The sequence below is a fragment of the Chiloscyllium plagiosum genome, unplaced genomic scaffold (assembly GCF_037043375.1).
Source record: "Chiloscyllium plagiosum isolate Xiang-an unplaced genomic scaffold, Cpla_swu_hap1 HiC_scaffold_36, whole genome shotgun sequence".
In the NCBI taxonomy this organism is placed as follows: domain Eukaryota; kingdom Metazoa; phylum Chordata; class Chondrichthyes; order Orectolobiformes; family Hemiscylliidae; genus Chiloscyllium; species Chiloscyllium plagiosum.
Window position 1 is genome coordinate 8,406,565 of NW_028270174.1, and position 25,216 is coordinate 8,431,780.

At 44.1% G+C, this 25,216-nt stretch overlaps 1 protein-coding gene across 20 annotated transcripts in view; it reads right to left on the minus strand.

Annotated features, from left to right (window-relative positions):
* pdlim5a (PDZ and LIM domain 5a) overlaps positions 1-25,216 on the minus strand; it is a 278,081-nt gene that overhangs the window by 238,577 nt on the left and 14,288 nt on the right. For 5 of the 20 annotated variants that reach the window (XM_087979941.1, XM_087979939.1, XM_087979938.1 and 2 more), the window contains exons 1-2: positions 18,181-18,358; positions 16,905-17,039 (exon numbers count right to left, since the gene is read on the minus strand). In XM_087979941.1, coding sequence (XP_087836067.1) covers positions 16,905-17,000 — 96 coding nt within the window. In that variant the 5' untranslated portion in view covers positions 17,001-17,039; positions 18,181-18,358. Of the gene's footprint in view, positions 1-16,904; positions 17,040-18,180; positions 18,372-25,216 lie in introns of those variants that run through there. The other 15 variants (XM_087979925.1, XM_087979924.1, XM_087979929.1 and 12 more) reach the window with 12 other exon arrangements.

Below are 25,216 nucleotides of genomic sequence, written 5' to 3' on the forward strand. Positions count from 1 at the left end.
TGGGATCTGGTCATGATAGAGTTAAATGGTCAGAATGGAGAAATTGAGGATTTCGTTCACTGCCAGCTGGTAACAATTTTTAAGCTCTATCCCAAGACAGCTCTCGACATGCCCATTCTATCAGGCGGAGGTCACATCTGCCTTTTCAGGTGCACATTAAAAGATCTCAGGACCCTATTTAAAATAAGAGCAGGGGTTCTGGGATTTTCTTTGACCGCCTAGTCAATATTTAGTCACCAGTAAAGCAGGTAATTTTGTTATTTTTCACACCGCTGCCTGTTGAAGCTTAAGTGGATACACTTGAAAGGAAGTTTGCTGGGTTGTGAAGCACTTCAAGCTCCGCCAAAGTTGTGAAAGGTGCTACGCAAAAACAAGATTTCACTGAACAACAGCTCATGATTCCAGTTTACAATCCGAAAATCCAATTCCAGCTGAGCTCAAAAGCTGAGGAAACATAATGACAGGGGAGAAGCTGCTGATTTTTGTTGACATCAATGCAATTACTTCAACTTGTCTGCTGATCTCAAAGTGAACAGAATCTGACCTGGCATCACCAACATGTCTTTGCATGCACAGTTCCGCTACAAAACATTTGATAATTTAAGATGCAAAACTCCGGTTGGGCAAAGATATGGACTCCTGTGTCAGAACCTATTAGCGGTATTTGATAAAATCTAAGTTTTCCCATATGTTAGTGCACATAACTTGGACCATGAAGATTTCTTATAGGGAGTATATCCTGATGTCTACAAACAACACTGGCTCGTCACATTGCCAGAATATCACAGATTTACGCATACTCTAAGTTCTGTGCTTACTGATATTACTGTACAATACATACACATTACTGACCATCTCACTGATTCCATTACACAGAGACAGTGACTGCAGGGGAGACAGGTACCTTTAAAGCAGACCATGTGGCATGCTGTAATGTAATTGTCTTAAAGATACACGACTGGTCTGGTCTCGAATCCATGCAATAGCACAAAAAGCAGCTGAAACAATTTTTTTTCCCATTTGTGGGAGGTGGGCATTGCTGGCTGGGCCAGCATTTATTGCTCGTCCCTAGTTGCCTTCTTCAACCTCTGCAGTTGGTAGATGCACATGGCCATTCGGGATGGGAATTTTGACAGTAAAGACAATATATTTCCAAGTTCAGGATGGTGAGACTGGTTTGAAGGGGCTTGCAGGTGATTGTGATTTTCCTAATTTTTTTTTCTATAATTGAAAAAGTGCCAAAAGAATTCCAACTTTTTGATCCATTATTGTAATCCAACGCAGTTGAATGTTCCTGTGGGTTCAGCATGCTCCTGTCAGATTCTGTCCACTTAATGAGCAGAGCTAGTTATTAAGTGTTTCATCGTTCTTTCACAATAATTGTGACAGTTCTCAGCTTGTGGGTGATCAATTGCACAAATGAGTGCCAGGGTCTCCACCCAGAAGGAGTTGACAAGAAGCAGATTACACATCAGCAAGAACCATACACAGAGGAATCCAATGGCAACTATTTCACCTTAATCACACCAGAAATGCATTTTTAATATTACACACAATAACTTAATTTCAAATATCAAATTATGGCAGTTGGTTTGAATGCCCACTTCCTAACCAGTGAGACAGATCAAACTTGATGATTTGCAACATTAGGAGAAAATGAGGACTGCAGATGCTGGAGATCAGAGTCGAAAAGTGTGGTACTGGAAAAGCACAGCAGGTCAGGCAGCATCCGAGGAGCAGGAGAGTCGACATTTCAAGCGTAGGCTCTTCATCAAGAATGAAGAGCTGATGAAGAGCTTATGCTCGAAACATCAACTCTTCTGCCCCTCGGATGCTGCCTGACCAATTTTCAACATTAGCCTAGTACTCCACTCCAAGCTGAAAATTCCTATATTCACTCCTGCAGTGCCACGCCATTTGAATGAAGCAGTGATATGCTTCCAAGTTAGGATAGTGTTGGTGATGTCCTCATGCTCCTGCTGAATTAATGCTTCAAAAGCAATGGAGGTTCCCAGGTCTGGGTAGTGCTGTGGAAGGAGTTTAATAAGTTTCAATTAAAAATACAAACTGTACATTCTATAAAAAGATGAGCTTTGCTGTGCAGTACCAAGCCGAGGCAAGAACTCTACCTCACCAAAACATCAAAAGTCTGTACAAAACAGATAAAAAGTCTTTGCTGTATTCAAAGTCCCTTATGTACAGAATACATGGAAATACTTTTTAAAAATTAGCTGGGAATTAGCACTACACATCATACAACATACACTTAAAAGCTTGCTGGTTGGTCATGTGTAACTACAGAAAATGAGAAAGCATCATTTCATCAGTAGATTGAAATCTAACCAGCTTTTGTCATTCAATCACATCACAATTGCAGATTAGATTATAGTTCTACACTAAACCCAATTGAAGTATCTTTCATTTCTCCACAACCATGGCCATTCAGATTGTGTTGACTGACAGTGTACAATTAACTTGCAAGTAAATAGCAAAAACATCTGGCCATTTTCATATTACCATTCAGTTACGAGAATCAATATAAAACCTTGCACACCTTCTTCCTGTCTCTCTCCATCCTTCATGTTAAACATTTAAAATAATCATAAGATAAACAATTTTTTAAATATTGTTCAATTTTCTCTATTGCCCACATGGAGCAGTCATATATGGTTGGATCCTGGTATACAAAAACTGAGATTGCCACACTACCTTATTGTTCATGAGGAACATAATGGTGAACAAATGATGTTGCTGGACCACTACTCCAGAGGCCGAGACCGAGATCCTGGGGGCATGGATTCAAATCCCACCTGGTAGAATTTAAATTCAACTAATAAATCTGAACTATAAAGAGAATGTCAGTGATCGAGACACCAACAGTTAACATGGATTGTTATTAAACTGTCTACACTCTCATAGCCTGGTGTATCTCCCAATTAGATTACATTACAGTGTAGAAACAGGCCCTTCGGCCCAACAAGTTCACACCGACCCGCCGAAGCGAAACCCACCCATACCCCTACATTTACCCCTTACCTAACACTACGGGCAATTTAGCATGGCCAATTCACCTGACCCTGCACATCTTTTTGGACTGTGGGAGGAAACCGGAGCACCCGGAGGAAACCCACGCAGACACGGGGAGAACGTGCAAACTCCACACAGTCAGTCGCCTGAGGCGGGAATTGAACCCGGATCTCAGGCGCTGTGAGGCAGCAGTGCTAACCACTGTGCCACCGTGCTGCCCACAAACATTGACATTGACAATCACAATCAAACAAGGGGAGCAGTCCTGGTTCAAAGAAGAATGAAGGAAGGTGTGCCAAGAACAGCAACATGCATATCTAAAAATGAGGAGTCAACCTGGTGAAAAGGACAATACCAGAACTATTTGCCAATAGTTATAAGCAGCAAGTGATGTTCAGAGCTAAGCAATTCCATAATCACTGGATCAGATCTGCAGTTTTGCCACATTCAGTCATGAATGATGGTGAACAACTCACTGGAAGAGGCGGCTCCACAGCTATACCACTGGCATCTACCTTGGGAATGTGAAAAAGTGCCCAGCCAAAACCTGCACACAAAAAGCAGGACGAATTGAACACAGTCTACTCTCAATCGTCATTAATGTGATGGAAGGGTTCATCAACAGCACGCTATGCACAGATGCTCAGTTTGACTGCCATAAGGACACACAGCTCCTGAGTTCATTACATCCTTGGTTCAAACATGGACAAAAGAAGCTGAATTCCAGAGGGGAGGTGAGGAGAGACTGATAGCCGTTAATAGCAAGGACTCATTGACAGAATGGATAGCAAGGAACCCTCTCAAAACTATAGTTAATGGAAATCTGGTAAATCTTGTTGGTGTCATACCTGGCACAGTGGAAAGTGGATGTGGTTGCTGGGGATCAATCATCTCAGCTTCAGGACATTTCTGCAGGATTTCCTCATTTTCGGCAATGCTATAACTTTCTGAACTCAACATTAAGTTCAACAATTTTAGGGCTTGAGGGACCTTCTCCAATGTCTTTACCCCAACCTCCAGACACCTGGCCTTGTTATCACAGTCTGTTATTACAAGCTACCTGCTGTAATAGTTATTAGTCCCCATTGGTAGCCATTCATTCTCCTAGGCTGACCATTATTCACACCTTTTTCGGAGCTACTTGGGCTCTATCTCCATATATTGTTTCCTTCTAACCCCCTTCCCCCACCCTATCCTCTGCAAAAATAACAACTTATTTCTAGCTACCAGCAGTTCTGAAGAAGGGTCACTGGACCAGAAATATTAACTCAGATTTCTCTCCACAGATGCTGCCAGACCTGCTGAGCTTTTCCAGCAATTTCTGTTATTGTTTCTGCAGGAGTTCCTCATGATAGTGTTCTAGGCCTATCATCAGCAGCACCTTCATCAATGACCCCTCTTTCATTATAAGGTCAGAAGTAGGGATGGTCACTGATAATTGCACAATGTTCAGCACCATTAGATTTTTAGATTAGATTAGATTAGATTAGATTACAGTGTGGAAACAGGCCCTTCGGCCCAACAAGTCCACACCGACCCGCCGAAGCGAAACCCACCCATACCCCTACATTTACCCCTTACCTAACACTACAGGCAATTTAGCATGGCCAATTCACCTGACCTGCACATCTTTGGATGGTGGGAGGAAACCGGAGCACCCGGAGGAAACCCACGCAGACACGGGGAGAACGTGCAAACTCCACACAGTCAGTCGCCTGAGGCGGGAACTGAACCCGGGTCTCTGACGCTGCGAGGCAGCAGTGCTAACCACTGTGCCACCATGCCGCCCACATTGAGTGAGTAACTCAATGTTTTTTTGTAATTCATTCATTTATAGGATCTCGGCACCATGAGCTAGGCCAGCATTCATTGACCAATCGAGGAGAAAGTGAGGTCTGCAGATGCTGGAGATCAGAGCTGAAAATGTGTTGCTGGAAAAGCACAGCAGGTCAGGCATCATCCAGGGAACAGGGGAAATCGACGTTTCGGGCATAAGCCCTTCTTCAGGAATTCCCGAAGAAGGGCTTATGCCCGAAACGTCGATTCTCCTGTTCCCTGGATGCTGCCTGACCTGCTGCGCTTTTCCAGCAACACATTTTCAGCTGCATTGACCAATTGCCCAGACGGCAGTTAAGAACCAACCACATTGCTGTGGGCTTGGAGTCACATTTAGGCCAGACCAGAGGAGAATGATGATTTCCTTCCTTGTGGGGCATTAGTGAAATAGATGGGTTTTTCTAACAGTTGAGAATGGTTTCACCATCATTATTAGACGTTACTTCCAGACTTTTATTGAAATAAAATTCCAAAATCTGCTGTGGCAGGATTTGAACCTTGGACTCCACAACATTACCTGTGTCTCTGGATTAATAGTCCAGCAATAATACCTTGAGACCATTGCTACCCCAAAGCCTGTCCACCATTTACAAGGCACAAGTTGGGAGTGCAATGGAATACGAAAATAAAACAAAAAACTGTTGATGCTGATGATCTGAAATAAAAATAGTAGCAACAGTTTGTACTATCTACAAGATGCACTGCAGAAATTCACCAAAGATCCTTTGACAGCACCTTCCAAACCTCTGACCATGATCATCTGGAAGGAAAAGGGTTGTTGGTATAATGGTATGACCATCTGCAAGTTTCCCTCCAAGTCACTCACCATCTCTGATTTGGAAATATATCACGGTTCCTTCGCTGTTGTCAGGTCATATTCCTGGAATTTCCTCCCCAAGGGCATTGTAGGTCAACCTACAGCACAAGAAGGCAGCTCACCACCACCTTCTCTAGGGCAGCCAGAGATGGGCAATAAATACTGGCCCAACCAGTTAAACCCACATATGAATAGGGGGGAAAACATTTAAACACAACTCTTTCCTCCCCACAGCACGCTCTGAGAAGCAATATACCTCCTAATACTTTCTCTTAACTGAGAGCACAAGATGATAAAGAGCAAGAACAATGTTCACTCACACACCAATTATTACATGCGACCATTCAAGACATGCTCCTTTTGACTGGAGCACAACCGCATCTCTGTAAAGGTCCTTTGCCATCCTTCCTCTGACCTTTACAGAGATGCGGTTGTGCTCCAGTCAAAAGGAGCATGTCTTGAATGGTCGCATGTAATAATTGGTGTGTGAGTGAACATTGTTCTTGCTGAACTGACACTCTCACCCACATCTGAACAGGCTCAACACAAGTGCCATTTTCTGCAGTGAACTCCTTTCCCTCAAGGAGGGTCTCCTAAGTCCCCAGGCACGAAACTGTTCTCATCCAACATCAAAAGAACACAGAAAACCAGCACTGCTAAAAAAAACAAAAGCCACACCATTGGAAAGATTAGGAGATCACCATCAATCAAGCAATATCCACAAGTTCTAAAAGACTGACAACACAGAACATTAAACAGCCCAACAAGAAACCAGTGCGCTGCCCTTAAACAGAGATAAAGAAAATTGTTCTTGAAAGATTTGTGCACGTTGACAAATTGGGTGCATTATGAAAAAATTAGAGCAGCTCCCTTCCTCTCAGTTCTATGCTGGAATTTACTGCGTTTATTCCCAGGTTTTAAGCTGCCTGACACATTCAATTCAGTCAAGTCATAAACCAGACACTGTACTGATGTTGTGAAATCTTAAAAAAAAAAGGATTGTAATTGGAAAGGTTGAAAGGGACACTAAGAATAACATTACATGAACTCTTCCCTCATTTGTAAGTCCACCACACTACTAATGATGTCAACGTATATTTTCTTCCATTCAAATCAAATATGAAATACTTTCTCGACGAGATAGTGAAATGACGTTTTGGATTTGAAGAGAACAAACATCTGCCTATCTCAATCTCGCCACCCCCTCAGATCTCCAACCCGGGAGCATTTCCTACTCACTTGCCCATCACAAGTCTAATTTTATGACCTTCATCAAACAGCCATGCTAAGGGAGGGTCAGGATTAGGGATGTATTACAGGAGAGGAGAGAAGGCAACCATTGTACAGTTCAGAATCTTGCTGACAGGACATTCTTTTGGAAACCAAGTGCACACACCAACATCGCAAAAGAGGAAGCCCCTCTGTACCTTGCAGTGAAAATCTTGGAAAATTTTCACTTCAGCCTGTGACATGCACAACTGCAGAGTCCAGAATCTGCACAGAGCGAATGACGAGACTTTTGGCTCAATTTACAAACTTTACTGCACATGAATTTTCTCTCTCTGAATCATGTGATGAGGGGGGAATTGGGTGGAGGAGATGGTTTGAGGGGATGGGGTTAGGAGATAAAGAATCAAGGCTTGAGGTGAGAAGGGAAAGATTTAAAAAGGGACTTGAAGGGCAACTTTTGCAGGTCGAGGATGGGGCACGTATAGAGCAATCTTCCAGGGGAAGTAGAGGAGACAAGCAGCAGGCTGGAAGAACACAGCAAGGCAGGCAGCGTCAGGAGGCTGGGGGAACACAGCAAGTCAGGCAGCGTCAGGAGGCTGGGGGAACACAGCAAGGCAGGCAGCGTCAGGAGGCTGGGGGACCACAGCAAGGCAGGCAGCGTCAGGAGGCTGGGGGAACACAGCAAGGCAGGCAGCGTCAGGAGGCTGGGAGAAACAGCAAGGCAGGCAGCATCAGGAGGCTGGGGGAACACAGCAAGGCAGGCAGCATCAGCATCAGGAGGTTGAGAAGTTGACGTTTCGGGTGTAACCCTTTTTCAGGGCTGGGGGTTGATGTAGAGGGGAGTTGCAGATAAAGGGGGTAACGGGGGCAGGGTGGTGAAGGGGGATAGGTGAAGTCAGGTACAACCTGGTTGGTCTATGGAAGGAATAAATCCAGTAGGTGGCTGGGAGTGGTGGAAGGGAGGGGGAGAGTCTGGGAAGGGAGCCGGGGGATGGGAGGAAGGTTTTTTGAAATTGGAGAACTAAAAATGTTGAGTCCTCCGGGCTGTAGGCTTCCCAGGCGGAAGGGGAGGTGTTGTTCCTCCAATTAGTGGTTTGGTTCATTGTGGCAATGGAGGAGACCAAGGATTATCATGTCGGAGAGGGAGTGGGAAGGGGAATTAAAATGGGCAGTGACTGGGAGGTCAGGCCGACCCCCTATGGGCCTGGCCGAGATGCTTGGCAAAACATGCCCCGAGTTTACATTTAGTCTCCTCTATGTAGAGAAGACCACATTGGGAGCACCTGATGCAGTCAACTAGGTTGGAGGAGAGGCAGGTGAACCTCTGTCTCACCAGAAGGACTGTTTGGGGCCCTGGATGGAGGGGAGGAGGGTGGTGTACCAGTAGGTTTTGCATCTTTTCCAGTTGCAGGGAAAGCGGAGGAGGCTGGTGCAATTACATTTTAAAAGGCATCTGGATAGGTACATGGATAGGAAAGGTTTGGAGGGATATGGGCTAAATGGTAACAAATGGGGCTAATTCAAGTTTAGGAAAACTGGCCAGCATGGACAAGTTTCTTTGCTGCACAACTCTAAGTGAAAGAAGGGAGTGGCAGGAATGTAGTGAGGCACACATCAAAACATACTTTAGTCCACATTCACTGGAAAACTAATGGCTCTAAGCCTTAAAGTTAACAGGGAGTTGCTCTTAGGAGAGTCATAACGTAAACCATGCAACTTCAAAGTATGAGTAAACTCACCCAAAATAGTGCTGCCCATGTGCCAACTCCAAATCCTGCACACCCATTACACCCACTCCTTACTTCAGTCAGAGGATCTATTTTAAAAGTTATTTTACAAGCTACCATTTCCCTGTAATCACCTCTAGTCCTACAATTCTACAAGACCTCGAAGCTCCTCCAATTCTAGCATTGTACACGTGCCTATTTTTAAAAAAATTATTCTGCCATTTTCAGCTTCCTGGAGATTATCAGAAATAAAGAATAGACTACAGGTCTCCTCTCTCCTGAGAAGACCTGATGGGGCAATTGTGACAGGATAGATGCCCACTGGCTAGGTGAGACTAGAAAGTGAGGCCATAAATACAAATGTAGCCATCAATAAATCAAAGAAGAAATTCAAGAGAAACTTCTTTACCCAGAGAGAATTATGAGTTTGGGGAACTCACTATATACAGGGTGTTGTGAACATGAATCATATTGATGCCTTTAAGGAGAAGCCAGACAAGTACATGAGTGAAAACAAAAATGTGTAGGTTTGAATGAATGAAGACTGGGTGACAATTTATGTAGAGAATAAGCACTGACAGAGATCTATCAAAGTTTAAAAGCTTAGTCTGTATTGCAAATTGATGTGTCACACTGCGCAGAAACAGACCCTTTGGCCCAACTCATCCACGCTGGCCAGTTTTCCTGAAGTGAACTAGTCCCATTTTCCTCCGTTTGGCCCTTAGTCCTCTAAATGTTTCCTATCCCACGGGACTGATGTAAAACTTGCTACTGCAATCCAGTGTACAAATCTCTTAACCAAACAACTGGGGACCCCTTGTTGTGTCACACTTGATTGAATGGAGAAAATTCCAAAATTATTACAAAATTAAAAGCCAGAGTCAAGGACTCTAACTCAAATGCAAGGATGGAAATGTATCTGGCATCGAGACTTTCTCTGAACACTAATGTGAAGCTCATGAATATGAAGAGGGAAGGTAATAGATCTGTGAAGTGTTCACACAATCCAATCTGATGAAGTGGTTGTTTTCAGTTCCAAAACCAAAACATGTGCTTCAGTTTGGAATCCTGAACTTGTTTCTGACCTTGGTAACAAAAAACACCTATCAGCACTCACGTGCCACCTTCATGTTTAGTTGACACAGATCCACAAATCCCTTGCTTAAACTATATCTGGAAGAAATGATAAGAGCAAAGTGAAAAGGTTCAACAGTCAGATACCAAAGCTCATGCACACAGGTAACAAGACAGTCAGACACTGGTAACACAAGCTACACAACACCAGCGACACAGCATAAAAGCAGAACACAATACTTTGTAATTCTGAATTGGATAAAAGCAACACAGAGACACTAACAACGTCTCAGAGAGACTGAGACTCACATCCACCCACGTAGGGAGGGAGACAGAACCGGAGCAAAAAGGATAATGCGATTGTATTGTTCTGTACATTCTGCTGACTCGAGGCAAAATACATGAAAGGCTGGGTGCGGCTGATCCACGATTATTAGTCATGCTGAGGAAAGGCAAATGTATAAAGAGGCTCGGGCTGTCTAAACAACATCATTTGCAGCAGGCAGGATTTCTTCTGTGACCTAATGTAGGAGATGAGTCTTTGATGACCAACACAGAGAAAAACGTCTCTGCTTTAATCTCAAAGAACACACCACATTACAGCAGTGATAAGAGACAAGTGCTTATTTTCTTAGAATGTATTGATTTAATGGAATGGAACAGCAAATAATTGTATGTGATGGTTTTTCCCTTCTCAAAATATAAGCATTGATCCGGTAGCTGACTGATTCATAGCGCTGCCATTTCATTAGCACTACATGGGTAATACCTGCCTAACTACACAACAGTATGAATGCTTAACTCTGGCAAACGAATGGCACTGACTTTCGACACTGGGCTTGCTTTTGGAGCTCTCCTTGTTGGAGTAAGAAGCACATGAGGTTTTCAAAGCCTCACTGACCTATCTGTAATCTGCTCTGGTTTCTACAATCCTCCAAGACCTTCGCATTCCAACAATGCTAACCTCTTGCTCAGCCCTGATATCCTTTCCCCCATTATCGACAGCTCTGACGTCAGCCACTTGCACCATAAATATTGGAATTCACCCTATAATTATCGCTGCTCCCTTACTCGCTCGCTCTCTTGTTAAAATGCCTCATAAAACCTCCCACTTTAGGATGTTGTTGGCCAAAGTTTCCTGTGGCTCAGCAAATGTCACTCAGTGAAGGTATTTGTCTCCATCCACCCCTTAACTTTCAGGCTTGAGTGCATTAGTTTCCCCCAGTGGATGTGAACTGGAAACATCACTTGATCAATGCAAATTGTTGTCATAGTCACACAGACATCACCTTGCACAGCACCTTTCAAACCCCCATCTAGAAAGAAGAGAGGGCCGCAGATACATTGGAACACCACCAGTGGGCGGCACGGTGGCACAGTGGTTAGCACTGCTTCCTCACAGTGCCAGAGACCCGAGTTCAGTTCCCGCCTCAGGCGACTGTCTGTGTGGAGTTTGTACGTTCTCCCTGTGTCTGCGTGGGTTTCCTCCGGGTGCTCCGGTTTCCTCCCACAGTCCAAAGATGTGCAGGTCAGGTGAGTGGCCATGCTAAATTGCCCGTAGTGTTAGGTAAGGGGTAAATGTAGGGGTATGGTTGGGTTGCGCTTCGGCGGGGCGGTGTGGACTTGTTGGGCCGAAGGGCCTGTTTCCACACTGTAAGTAATCTAATCTAATCTAATCTAATCACCAAGTCCACTCCAAGCCGCTTACCATCCTTTCTTGCAAATATATTGTCATTCCCTCAGGGAATCAAAATCTTGGGATTCCCTCGCACTTACACCTAAACGGATTGCAGCGTGTCACAAAGCTGGTCCCTTTCCTCTAAAAGCTGTTCCTTTTCTCAAGGACACTGTGTCCTTGGGTTTTGTCAGAGGGGTCATAACACTCTCCCAGCTCCAAGATGACTAGCTTGTTCCAGAGATGAAATAGGATTGTGAGAGGCCTTTTGTTTATATGTAAACAGAGGAGACTTCAGGCCAAAGTGGTCATGTTTTCGAAGTGACCTGTACAATGAAAGGGGAGTGGTCAGCTCTCTAGCTGTGCAGTTCAGTCCAGAACTAGTTAGGAGTTTAGCTGTGTGAAAATAGGTTGTGAAACTCTCTCCCTCCTTCTGCCATTCTAACTTCAACCCAAAAGCAGTTGTTCAATTTATACTGTTTTTTAAGGGGGGGTTTGCTTATTGGGATTGTTATGTATATTCAGAACAGCATAATTAAGTCTAGTTTGGGTAGATTGAGTTCTGTAGAGATTCTTTATTCTGTTCTTTGTGTTTCATTGCATAATTTAGTGAATAAACTTTTGTCTGTTTTAAAACCTGATAATCAACCTCGCTAACTTACTCCAGGTAATTTTCACTGTCCACTTACTGAGACAAATTGCTAAGTTATGGTCTGGGCTGCCTGCTTAAGAATGTTTTGAGTGGTCTGGCCGAGTCCATAACAAGTGTTTCAGGGTAGCTCACCACCACCTTCGCAAAAATGGAACAAGAGGTGGGCAATGACGTAGAGATTTGTATCTCAGGGTGTAAAAATCAATGCATTTATTCATGATTTGGAGATGCCGGTGTTGGACTGGGGTGTACAAAGTTAAAAATCACAACACCAGGTTATAGTCCAACAGGTTTAATTGGAAGCACTAGCTTTCGGAGCGACGCTCCTTCATCAGGTGGTTGTGGAGTATCTGCACTGTCACGAACCTTGTGTATGACAAATAAAAGCAATGAACTCTCCAACCACACCAACGACATCAGGCACAAGCCTGCCTAGTCTCAAACAACACGGCCAACTTGTTCCATAATGATTTACATTAACCAAACCAATACCAAGTTCCAAAGTCTGGTCACTTCTGCTTTTCCCACACATTACCATGGTACTTAACAAACATGCATTTTTATTGCCAGTTTGATACAGTAGTCAAAATAATTTTACAGATCCCCAGGGCAACAACTTGGACTCTCATCACCTCGATCATGTGATAAGTCATTCCAAGGCACTTTACAGCAATATTTTCAATTCCAACTTGGCACTCAGCCACACACGGAAATATTAGGAACAAGTTCTAAAGAGCATCTAATAAAAATTGAGGAGAGACACATAGTGAGGCAGAGGGGTTTAAGGACGCAGCTGTCAACGATAACGTGATGAAGACTAGGGAGATTCAAGAGGCTGCAGTGGGATAAGTATAATCTGATTCTTTGCTGCATTGCTGTTAGTGAATCCCAGCAACACTCCCTCCCTTTGGTTTTTGTTGAACAATGCTCCAGTAACCAGCAAATTTCATTAGATCACTGAGCATCTCACAATAGGTTTTCCCCTATTGAAATGTACTCAGCGGTAGAAGTCTGACAGCCACTTGCTCTGTTTGATAAATAGGCCCCCACTGGGCACAATGCCTCTTATACCTATATTTACCAAAACTGGCATCAACAGCTCAGGAGCGAGAAGACATAACCACTGCATTAAACTCTGAACTAAGTGTTAGCCATGAAAGGTCAAAGTGAAAACTTGTCTCTGTCCCAATTTATTTTTTAATGAAACAGAACGCGTGGCTAGATTCTTTTAGAACAGGGAATTCCACATCACAGAACGACAAACCCACATTTTGAAAGAATAGAAAAGGAGAAGAGGATACCCAGATAAACCCTACATTTCAGATGGAGATCTCTGCTTCGCGATATGTGAAGGAAAAATATAATGTAGACACATTTGTATTCCACGTTTGATGTGATTATGACAAGTAAAATCTGGGTGTGCTGAAATTTGTTTCAGTAAATGGAGAGTGAAAATTACCCAGAGTAAGTTAGCTAGGTTGACTACCAGGTTTTAAAACAGACAAAAAAATTATTCACTAAATTACACAATGAAACACAAAGAACAAAATAAAGGACCCCTACAGAAGTGGCTCAGTGGTTAGCACTGCTGCTTCACAGCACCAGGGACCAAGGTTCGATTCCAGCCTCGGGCGACTCTCTGTGTGGAGTTTGCACATTCTTCCCGTGTCTGCATGGGTTTCCTCCCACAGTCCAAAGCTCCATTGCTGCATAGAAACAACCATGCCCAGAATCCTCCCAATTTATTAACTTTCCCCAAAACACCTTTGTGAACAACTGTTACTTAGCTTCAGGTCAGTTCCCATAAGCTGCGTCAGACAGGTAAAATACTTGGCAAAGAACAAATAAAGTCACAGATCCACAAAAAAATGTTACAGCACAGAAAGAACCCATTATAGCTGTACCAGTTCTCCAAATGAGCTTCATAACTTGGAGCCACTCTCAAAATATTATTTATTTTTAGTTCCTTTCCAGACCATCCAAAGATACAACCAAATCAACAACTTATGAAATGTAGTCACTGGTGTAATTCATGAAGCCAATTTGCACACAGCAAGTTCCCACAAATAGCAAAGAGATAGTGACCAATAATTGTTTTTTTGTGTAGTTGGTGGAGGAATAAACATTGGTCAAGACATTAGGGTTATCTTCCCAGTTGTCATTGGAAATAGCACAATGGGATCTTTCACATCATCCTGCACTCCATCAGTACTGTTCTGGAGGGTCAGCCTACACCCTTGCCCGAGAATCCCTGAGGGGAGGCTGAACTTCCAACCCTCTGACTCAGAGGCACAGATCTTAGAACATCTTGGAATTCACAAATAGAAAAAGCGAACAAAGGAGATGGCGATTTCTGTAACCAATTGTCACCCACACCATGAGGGTCATTGATGGGTGTCATGCTGATAGTTTACCGAGGCTCCACCTACCGTCTCAGATAGATATAGAAAGGATAGCACAGCACTACTTGTTCTCACCAACGTTTATCCTTCTATCAAAATTAATAAGCTCGTCACCAATTTTATTGTTGTTAGCAGGAGCTTGCTGCGCTGCTTTCCTGCAGTACAACAGTGAGGACAGTTCAAAATAGAGTTTGATTGGCTGTGAAGCAAGTGGAGGTATCCTGAGGCCAGGGAAGGAGGTGCATAAATGAGAGTTCTTTCTTATTACTCTAACACCTATGATCAATCCATCCATCAACAGCAAGGCAGTTGCAACAGAATTGACACAGACAGAGTAAGAGGCCCAGAAAAGGTCACCCAGAAACACTGGGCCCTTTTGAGAGAGGAACAAGAAAGTAACCTGTGCCCAATCTGGTGAGTGCAGCCTGAAGCTCTGTAATGAGCATTCAGAGCAGCTAGACAGGCATTTCCAGCCAGCTGTAGCCTGATGCACCCCGCACTCCAAAAGGGAAAGAATTTGGAAATACAAACTGTCAACTTAGCAGGCCCACTCATTCGAAACTTGGAAAGCTTTATTTAGAACAACACACGTCATTCACAACAGTGTTGGAGACACGAGCTGCCAATATTCGAAGGGCAGGGGAAGAGAGAGCCTGACAGAGTTTCTGCAGCATTTCAGCCTGCATGCATGATGTGGCTATCTGTTCAATTTTTCCACAGCTTCTGGCTAATATTAGTCCCATTCGCAATGATGCACACTTCAATCTAAAAGTGGAGTGTGGTATTTTGTGATTGCCCACCAATGTTGCCCAGCCAGTGAGATCTTTCTCATAAAAAGGAACAGTCAGCATATTTGAAATGACCTATTGTACATGGATGAAACTTATTTCACCAAGAAAAACCATAAAGTATCTTTTCAAAGATCTTTTGAAATAAATATCTAAACCATCAATGTGCAACAGATCTGGCTCACGATAGTTAACACAGCACATTCAGGGTTCAAGATAGGACCTTGCTGGCTCATTGTATGAACACAACATCTGAGCTTTCCTGACATTACAACAGGGAGCACACTTTAAAACATGTGTAAGGTGATGACCCAAGGTCGAGAAAGGACTTTATAGAAATGCACATTCTTTATTTTAAGCCTTTGGCTGCTTAGCAACTGATTTGGACATGAAAAGGAGCAGACTACTTTAGTTTTAAGAAAAGAGGATAAATTTCCATCTTGTAAAAGAGTTTTGGAGAGTTTGAAGAAAACATAAAAGAAAAACTTAAAAAATTAGTTTTAGCTCTTCCATATCCTCTACCAAGTCTTGCAGATGGATACAAGGAAAAATAGAGCCATTTTACATTCATGTTGTTTGCACTGTCAGATGCCATTCTATTGACTAGTATTGTACCAGCGAGTGGCATGGTCTGGTAGACATACCAAATTCAGACTGGGATCAGGTGAAGCTTCTGTCCCAGTACTGATGCTCAAACATGCCAACAGGGTCAAAGAAGGCATCAGCTCAAACAAAACACTTAGAAGGCTCTCTCTATGCCAGCATGCCAAGATAATATACACTTATACCAACTAAGACATGCCAACAGTACTCCACTAACAGGTATGGTGAAGTACCCATACCAGCTCATTTGCCGACATGCTGTGGATTCTGCTTGGAATCTCCAGGACTGTCCTGGAACCTCCGGGAATTCAAGATTAATCTCCTTGGGATGATCATCAGCTATTTGGGAGATTAAACAATAACCCTCTCTCCCCCTGCATTTGCTAGGTGAGTTATGTCGGCATTGGAGAGGAGGAGTGGAGGTGAAATGTGTGACGAGAATGGCAATTACAGGTCATGTGATAAATCATCTGCTATTTCACCCAAAGCTCACGACTCAAGTGCAGACATTCGCACCAAGTTCTGTTACCAATCTCCAACTGAGACATGTTTCGCCCATCAATACTTAAAAAAAGTATGAAGCAGGCATTGGAATAGGCCATTCAGCCCCTTTAGCCCACTCTGCCATTCAATAAAGATCATGGCCAATCCAGTTTTAGCCTCAACTTGATTTTATTGACCGTTTCCCATTAACCTCTAGACTCCCCATCATTCCAAAACACCAAGAAATGATGGATATTAAAAAAAAATTCGTATGGGGAATTGGAGCTTGCACTGCCATAGGACAACTCAAGAGACCGTCCCTTTGGGAACATTCTGGTGAAAGCCAATTTTGGCATAATGAAATGCCAAAAAGACATTGAGAGGGTATTCAGTAGGAAAGACAGAACAAGAGGTTGAAGCTATAAAGTGATCTACTCGCTACCCAAAAGAAAGCTACCAATCCTCTAAATCCCAGCAACCGCTCATCATGTTGGTCATGCTGTTCCTACACAAGATGCTTGTGGTAGCAGTTTTAATAAACACATGGCATCAGTGGAGTTAGAGTGAAGAGGTAAAGACACCATACTTACCCTGGAGATGGTCAGGGGCATGTTGAAGTCTTTGCCCCCCTGAAGTCTGAAGCCCCATGGGGCTGGACCTTGCAAACAGACAGTGTAGTTACTCATGATCTGGCTTTTTCACACACCAGTGTCTAAGTCAACTAACTGAGGAGAGAAAAGGAAAAAAAAACAAAAATTAGTACAACTGAATATGGATGTACACTGTAACTGAACAAATTTGTATTGTTGCCCTTGATCACACAATAGGATGGTTTAGAGAGAGACAAACACAGAGAGTGAGACAGACACATAAGCAGTTAAAGTAATTTTTTTTAAAGCTAGAGTAATTGCATGAATAAAGATTTTGCATTGCCGAAAAGCCATTTAGCCTCAGAGGTTCATCCAGGTCTTCATGTCTCTCATAATCTTCCTCACACCTCCTCCTGATCTCCTTCCATCAGCACATTGTTCTATTCCTTTCACCCTCATTTACCTATTGAGACTTTCTCTAAATGCATCTACACATCCATTCACCTCAACCACCCCCTTCAGGAATGAATTCCACATTTTCTCTTTTGCTAAAGAACTTTCTTCTGAACTCCTTGCTGGAGTTTAGTGGTTCCGATAAGTTTATGATCCACCAGTTCTGGCATTACCCACATCATCTGCCCCATCAAACCCTTTCATAAATCTTAAAAGGCAATGTTCTCCAGTCACCCTGTCAGTCTCCTCTTTGCCAGAGAAAAGAGCCTCCGGCTGTTCAATCTTTGCTGATGGGTCTAGCAATTTAGATTAATTTACTAATTTAAAGTAACAAGCTCAATTTTCTACTAAAACGTCTGAACATTCCTTGCATTAAATAAGGCCCAATTACTGGAACTTTAACCATTCAAGATAAAAGACATGATATGCAGAAACACACACAAGACAACTAAACACATGAGGCATATATTCAATCTGAATCATGGCAGTAAATCGGTCCGACTAAGTTGAAATACAGGAGGTTTCCATGCTTACTGCAGACAGATGGTGACACAGAATGGATGTGAATGACAGTGTTAGTTATACATATATTGTCAAACACTATCGTACGCCTTTTTATAACTACTGTTAAAGATGATTATATGAAAGTTGGAAATTGGGACCATGAGCAAGGAAACATCATGCAACTGATAACAGAGACTTCCTGACAAAAATTACTGCCAAAATTTGCTTCCCAACCTCTTCTTTCCAGTCAATTAAATCCTAATACAACAAAAAACATGCCAAGCCTGACTTCAATTGTTTGATAAAGCAAAAGTTTTACCTTGCTGAGAGCAACAGCCAATTGGTCTCAACAGCAGACAACACTGTGTGCTCCTCTGCTATCAAGCTGCAAGGAATAAAACAGCACAAAGTTTGGCAGCCAGCACCTGCTATATAAAGGAAGCCCCTGTAAGATTACACCAAAGTATTTCAGGGCTTCACCATGACGCAAGGTGACCAATTTAAAAGGTTCCATTTTATTTGAGGACTAACCATGACAGAACAGTGGGTACATACAAAACATTGTTGAGAGAATGCACACTCTGATCTCTCTGACCTCAGCAGGAGAATACAAAATAAAAAGGCTCAACATCCTATTGTGATCCAGAGAGTGAGCACTTATACACTTTGTCAAAACTCCAGTCCCAACCACCTTACAACACAATAAATGTAATTTTAGAACCCATTTGTCTGGCAGAGCCAATAGGGGATATCAATGAGATTACGGATAGCCTCCTGGCTGTTAAATCTATGATGAGCAAGTCTCATATGACTTTGTAAAGAGAATTTGTCAAGTTCTTTCACAAATTCATTTGAGCCCGGTTTCTTTATTTTTGTTTTGGAAACAGTGATATCATTGAATCAGACATCAATGTGAACTGCTGAACATTCCTGTTGTGTTATAGCATTGATTCCAAATCAGAAAGTCCTGTACATTTATAAACGTTACATAGCATCACAATATGAGACACTCTGGTATGAAGGTACCCATAGAAACAGGAGTAGGCCATTCAGCCCCTCAAGCTTGTTCCACCATTCAGAGAGATCATGGCCACTCTGTGCCATAACGCCACATACCTGCTTTTGGCACGGTGGCTCAGTGTGTAGCACTGCTGCCTCATGACGCCAGGGACCCAAGTTCAATTCCAGCCTCGGGTGACTGTCTGTGTGGATTCTCCCCGTATTTGTGGGGATTTCCTCCTGGTGTTCCAATTTCCTCCCACAGTTGAAAGATGTGCAGGTTAGGTGGATTGGCCATGCTAAATTGCCCATAGTACCAGCGATGCTGTGAGATACCAACAGCATGTGTTCAATTCTCACTACCAGCTGAGGTCACCATGAAGAACTCTCCTTCTCAACCTCTCCCCTCACCTGAGGTGTGGTGTCCCTCAGTTTAAACCACCACCAGATGTCTCTCTCTAGTGAGAGAGCAGTGCTTATGGTCTGGTAAGATTATGGAGACTTGATCACAACAGTGACTACACTTCAGTCTGAGAACAAAGCGGTCTGTTCACAAAGTATCACATTCTCAGCAATGAGAACATCGAGAGGATGACTTATTTTGGCAATGCTGAGGGTGATACACACAAGAGGGTGACAGAGGATTCTCCCCTGCACCAAGGTACAGAACAGTTTTGAATAAAGGTATGACCTTTAATGGCCCCTGAATTTGTGGTAAATACTTTAGTTGAATTGTATCACCTGAAAAATGGCATCACTGGCAGTGCAGAATTCCCTTGGTACTGCAGCAGTAGAGTGTTAGCCTGAAGCAGGACTTGTACCTTCTGATTCAGGAGGTGACAACTGATTTGATTACACTGGCTCCATTTGACAGAGGGGTTGACCGTAGTTGAGATTGATGACACAAAGTTAGGTAGACAAGCAGAAGGCTGAAGAAACAAAGTTAGATTGGCATTGTAATTTTATGCTCTCACCTACACTGTCTACAAAGAGCTATTGATAGATTCAGTGAATGGGTAAAACTGTGGCAGATGGAGTTCAAAAAAGGATAGGGGAGGGTACTTTCTAGGTGGTGTGAACTTAAATATAGTGGGGTTCAGGTGCATGGATCTTTAAACTATGACAAGCAGGTGAAGAAAATAATCAGGAGAAAGTGAAGACTGCAGATGCTGGAGATCAGAGTCGAGAGTGTGGTGCTGGAAAAGTGCAGCATGGACTGGATGTCCATGGTGAAGATGAGGCGTTGGGGACCGGGGAAGCGGAAATCCTGGAGGAGGTGGAGGGCGTGGGTGGTGTCACAAACGTAGGTGGGGTTCGTGACACCACCCACGCCCTCCACCTCCTCCAGGATTTCCGCTTCCCCGGTCCCCAACGCCTCATCTTCACCATGGACATCCAGTCCCTGTACACCTCCATCCCCCATCACGAAGGACTCAAAGCACTCCGCTTCTTCCTTTCCCGCCGTACCACCCAGTACCCTTCCACCGACACCCTCCTTCGACTGACCGAACTGGTCCTCACCCTGAACTTTTCTTTCCAATCCTCCCACTTTCTCCAAACAAAAGGAGTAGCCATGGGCACCCGCATGGGCCCCAGCTATGCCTGCCTCTTCGTAGGGTATGTGGAACAATCCATCTTCCGCAACTACACTGGCCCCACCCCCCATCTTTTCCTTCGCTACATTGATGACTGTATCGGCGCTACCTCGTGCTCCCACGAGGAGGTTGAACAGTTCATCCACTACACTAACACCTTCCACCCCGACCTCAAATTCACCTGGACAGTCTCGGACTCCTCCCTCCCCTTCCTAGACCTTTCCGTTTCTATCTCAGGCGACCAAATCAACACGGACATCTACTACAAACCAACCGACTCCCACAGCTACCTGGACTACACTTCCTCCCATCCTGCCCCCTGTAAAAACGCCATCCCATTCTCCCAATTCCTTCGTCTCCCAGGAGGACCAGTTCAAAATACGTACAACACAGATGGCCTCCTTCTTCAAGGACCGCAATTTCCCCCCCCCGACGTGGCCGACGGTGCCCTCCACCGCATCTCCTCCACTTCCCGCTCCTCCGCCCTTGAGCCCCGCCCCTCCAACCGCCACCAGGACAGAACCCCACTGGTCCTCACCTACCACCCCACCAATCTCCATGTACAGCGCATCATCCGCTGTCACTTCCGCCACCTCCAAACAGACCCCAGCACCAAGGATATATTTCCCTCCCCTCCCCTATCAGCTTTCCATAGAGACCACTCCCTCCGCGACTCCCTTGTCAGATCCACACCCCCCACCGACCCAACCTCCACTCCCGGCACCTTCCCTTGCAACCGCAGGAGGTGCAACACTTGCGCCCACACCTCCCCCCTCACTTCTCTCCAAGGCCCCAAAGGAAACTTCCATATCCGCCACAGATTCATCTGCACCTCCACCCACATCATCTACTGCATCCGCTGCAGCCGGTGTGGCCTCCTCTATATTGGGGAGACAGGCCGCCTACTTGCGGAGCGATTCAGAGAGCACCTCTGGGCCACCCGGACGAACCAACCCAACCACCCTGTAGCACAGCATTTCAACTCCCCCTCCCACTCCACCGAGGATATGCAGGTCATTGGACTCATCCACCGCCAAACCACAACAACGCGACGGTCGGAGGAGGAGCGTCTTATCTTCCGACTGGGAACCCTCCAACCACAGGGGATGAACTTGGACTTCACCAGTTTCTTCATCCCCCCTCCCCCCACCTTGTCTCAGCCGAATCCCTCCAGCCCGGCACCGCCTTCCTGACCTGCAGTCTTCTTCTTGACCTCTCCGCCTCCATCCTACTCCGACCTATCACCCTCACCTTGACCTCTTTCCACCTATCACATTTCCAACGCCCCTCCTCCAAGTCCCTCCTCCCTACCTTTTATCTTCTCCTGCTGAACACTCTCTGCTCATTCCTGAAGAAGGGCCTGTGCCCGAAACGTCGAATCTCCTGTTCCCTGGATGCTGCCTGACCTGCTGTGCTGTTCCAGCAATAAAGTTTCAACTTAGACCCCAATGGGAGTACAGTGAGCAGATCCGGGCACCACACCTTTGGAAGGATGGATTGCCTTGGAGGGAGTACAACGTAAGTTTACAAGAATGATACCTGGACTTCAGGGGTGATCTTATCAGGAGAGATTACACAAACATTCAGCATATTTTCACTAGAATTTAGATGTTAAGGGGTGATCTGATCAAAGTCTTCAAGACATTACTGGGAAATGACAGGGTAGATAAGGTAAACTATTTCTACTGGTTGGGGTTTCTAGAACTAGGGGCATAGTCAAGAATTAGGGCCAGGCCGTTCAAGAAAGACATCAGGAAGCACTTCTACACACAAAGGGTGGAGAAGATTTGGAAATTCTCCACAAGTGGCAATGGATACTGGATCAGTTATTGATTTATGTATATCTTTGCAGATCTTTGATCTTGTACACAAATTGCGCCTGTTCCAACTTACAAAACAAGTGGTAGTCATTCATTGGTTCATTCCTTCGGGCATTGCTTTGATTAGCAAACAAAGCTCTGTAATTAATTGTCAGCCATGATCTAACTTGAAGGATTGAAAGGTTATGGGGAGCAGGCAGGAAAGTGGAACTAAGGCAGAGATGAGATCAGCCACGATCATATCAAATCATGGTGGAGCAGGCTCGAGGGGCTGAATGGCCTACTCCTTGTTCTTATGTAAATGACACTATCTACATGGCGTTGCCTCTGCCAACCTGTCAAACAATCAGCACTCTCCTCTCATACAATATAAAATATTGTTTCCTTTTACATTGATATTCTTGCAAAATGAGTATGAGGAAAAAGAAATTTCAACAAAACATTACTTTTTCCTGCTGACAAAAGGCATATGATAATGTGATAGGGGCAGCCTCAGCCGACTGTCTGTGTAGAGTTTGCACATTCTCCCCGTGTCTGTGTGGGTTTCCTCCGGGCACTCCGGTTTCCTCCCACAGTCCAAAGATGTGCAGGTTAGGTGAATTAGCCATGCTAAATTGCCATAGTGTATGTTATTAGTCAGGGGTAAATATTAGGGTAGGGGAAAGGGTCTGGATGGGTTACACTTCAGAGGGTCGGTGTGGACTTGTTAGGCCGAAGGGCCTGTTTCCACACTAGGGATTCTAATTCTAATAATCACTAGACCATCTGTTTTATTATTGGCAGAGTTAAATCTCAACTAAGACATCATAGAGAAACCTCTCTTCTACTACTTCAGACCAAGCATCATGTGCTCTTTCACTGCCACTCACAAACAGGTTAAGTCTCAACTTTGTATCTCATTGGAAAGTTATGCATCTCAATTCACAACCAAAGACTCTCCATAAAGTACCTGTTAGTGGCTGTTTCAACATCCCAGATGCCTGGGGGAAAATGACTGGCAAACTCTATTCGACAGGATTAGATTAGATTAGATTACTTTACAGTGTGGAAACAGGCCCTTCGGCCCAACAAGTCCACACCGACCCGCCGAAGCGAAACCCACCCATACCCCTACATTTACCCCTTACCTAACACTACGGGCAATTTAGTATGGCCAATTCACCTGACCCTGCACATCTTTGTGACTGTGGGAGGAAACCGGAGCACCCGGAGGAAACCCACGCAGACACGGGGAGAACGTGCAAACTCCACACAGTCAGTCGCCTGAGGCGGGAATTGAATCCGGGTCTCTGGCGCTGCGAGGCAGCAGTGCTAACCACTGTGCCACCGTGCCACCCATGTTATGAGTAAAGAATATTAGTCAAGCTACAAGTTGGTGTTGATTTCTACACTGCACAAGAGCAAAGCTTTCAGATCGTTGGGGTAAGCGGTGCATAGCCAACATCAAATTAGGTAAGATTTGAAGCACAGCAGCAGGCTATTCAGCCCAACTAGTTCATGCTGATATTCATCATCCACAACAGCCTCATCCCTTTGCATTTCATCTCACACTGTCAGTACATACGCGGACTCTTTTCTCCCTTCGAGCTTATCTAGCTTCCCTACAGAAATATCCACAATATGCACTTTAACAATTCCATATTTGTATTAACCTCCTCATTCTAATTACTCACTGTGTGATGGATTTCCTCCTACATTCCTGACTGGATTTATCAGTGACAATCTTATACTTATGGCACCTAGATATGGACTCCAGCAAACTGGAACAGTTTCTTGACCTTATCAAACCTTTTCCCAATTTTAAAGATGTCAGTTAGGTCATCCAATACCAGAGAAAAACACCCTCTGCCTGCTCAATATTTCCTAATAGGTATAACCTCAGTTCTAGTACCACCCTTACATTAAAATGGGGCCTTTTCAAAATATGGAGTACTGATAATCACACACAACCCATACGCTTGTTTTTATGAGGCCAACTCACCAATGTAAGGCTGCCTTGATCCAGTTTTCCTTTACTAAGGTGACTTCAGTGTTTGTACAGATACATGTTTTCAAATATTTCATCAAACTGTATTTCAAATGTCAGACTTCCAAACTATTACTCAAATGACTATTTTGAGTATGCAACACAATGACCCCACACGAAAACAAAACGTTTCTTCGTCTGACAATATGCAGGTTGCAAAAGTAAGTACTGAAGTTTTCAGACAAACAAATTTACCAGAGCTCTTATCCGGCACTACACCAAGGCACTTTAGTTCCAGTATAGACCAATAAGTATTTTTGCATGTCACAACTTATATAATGCAGCATTACCCTCTCATCCCCTGGGCCATAATACCTGGATGCGGGTACAGTTACAACATTTAAAAAATATTTGGATAAGTACATGAATGAAAAATGTATGGAGGGACATAGGTCAACCGCAGGCAGGTGGGACTGGGTTAGTTTGGGATTATGGCTGGCATGGACCGAAGGGTCTGTTTCAGCGCTATATGACTCTACGACTCTATAATAAATGCTGGCCAGCCAGTCATGCCCAGAACCCATGAGCGTATAAAAGAGCTTCCACAGAAGCAGAATCTTCTCCGTACTGCAGCACTTATTGCAAGATACAATTATTGAGGCGAAACAACTAAGCCTGCACTATTATCAGATCTATTTCAACATCAAAAATTGCCAAATCCATTGTTAATTGTAACACCAAGGAAAAATAATAGCACTTTAAGAATATAATTAATGGTTAGCACTGCAGCCTCACAGCACCAGAGACCCAGGTTCCTTTCTCACCTTGGGTGACTGTGTGGTGTTTGAGTGTTCTCCCAGTATTTGCATGGGTTTCATCCGGGGGATCCGGTTTCCTCCTGCAGTCCAATGATGGACCAGGTTATGTGGACTGGCCATGCTAAGTTGCCCTTGGTGTCCAGGGATGTGCAGGCTA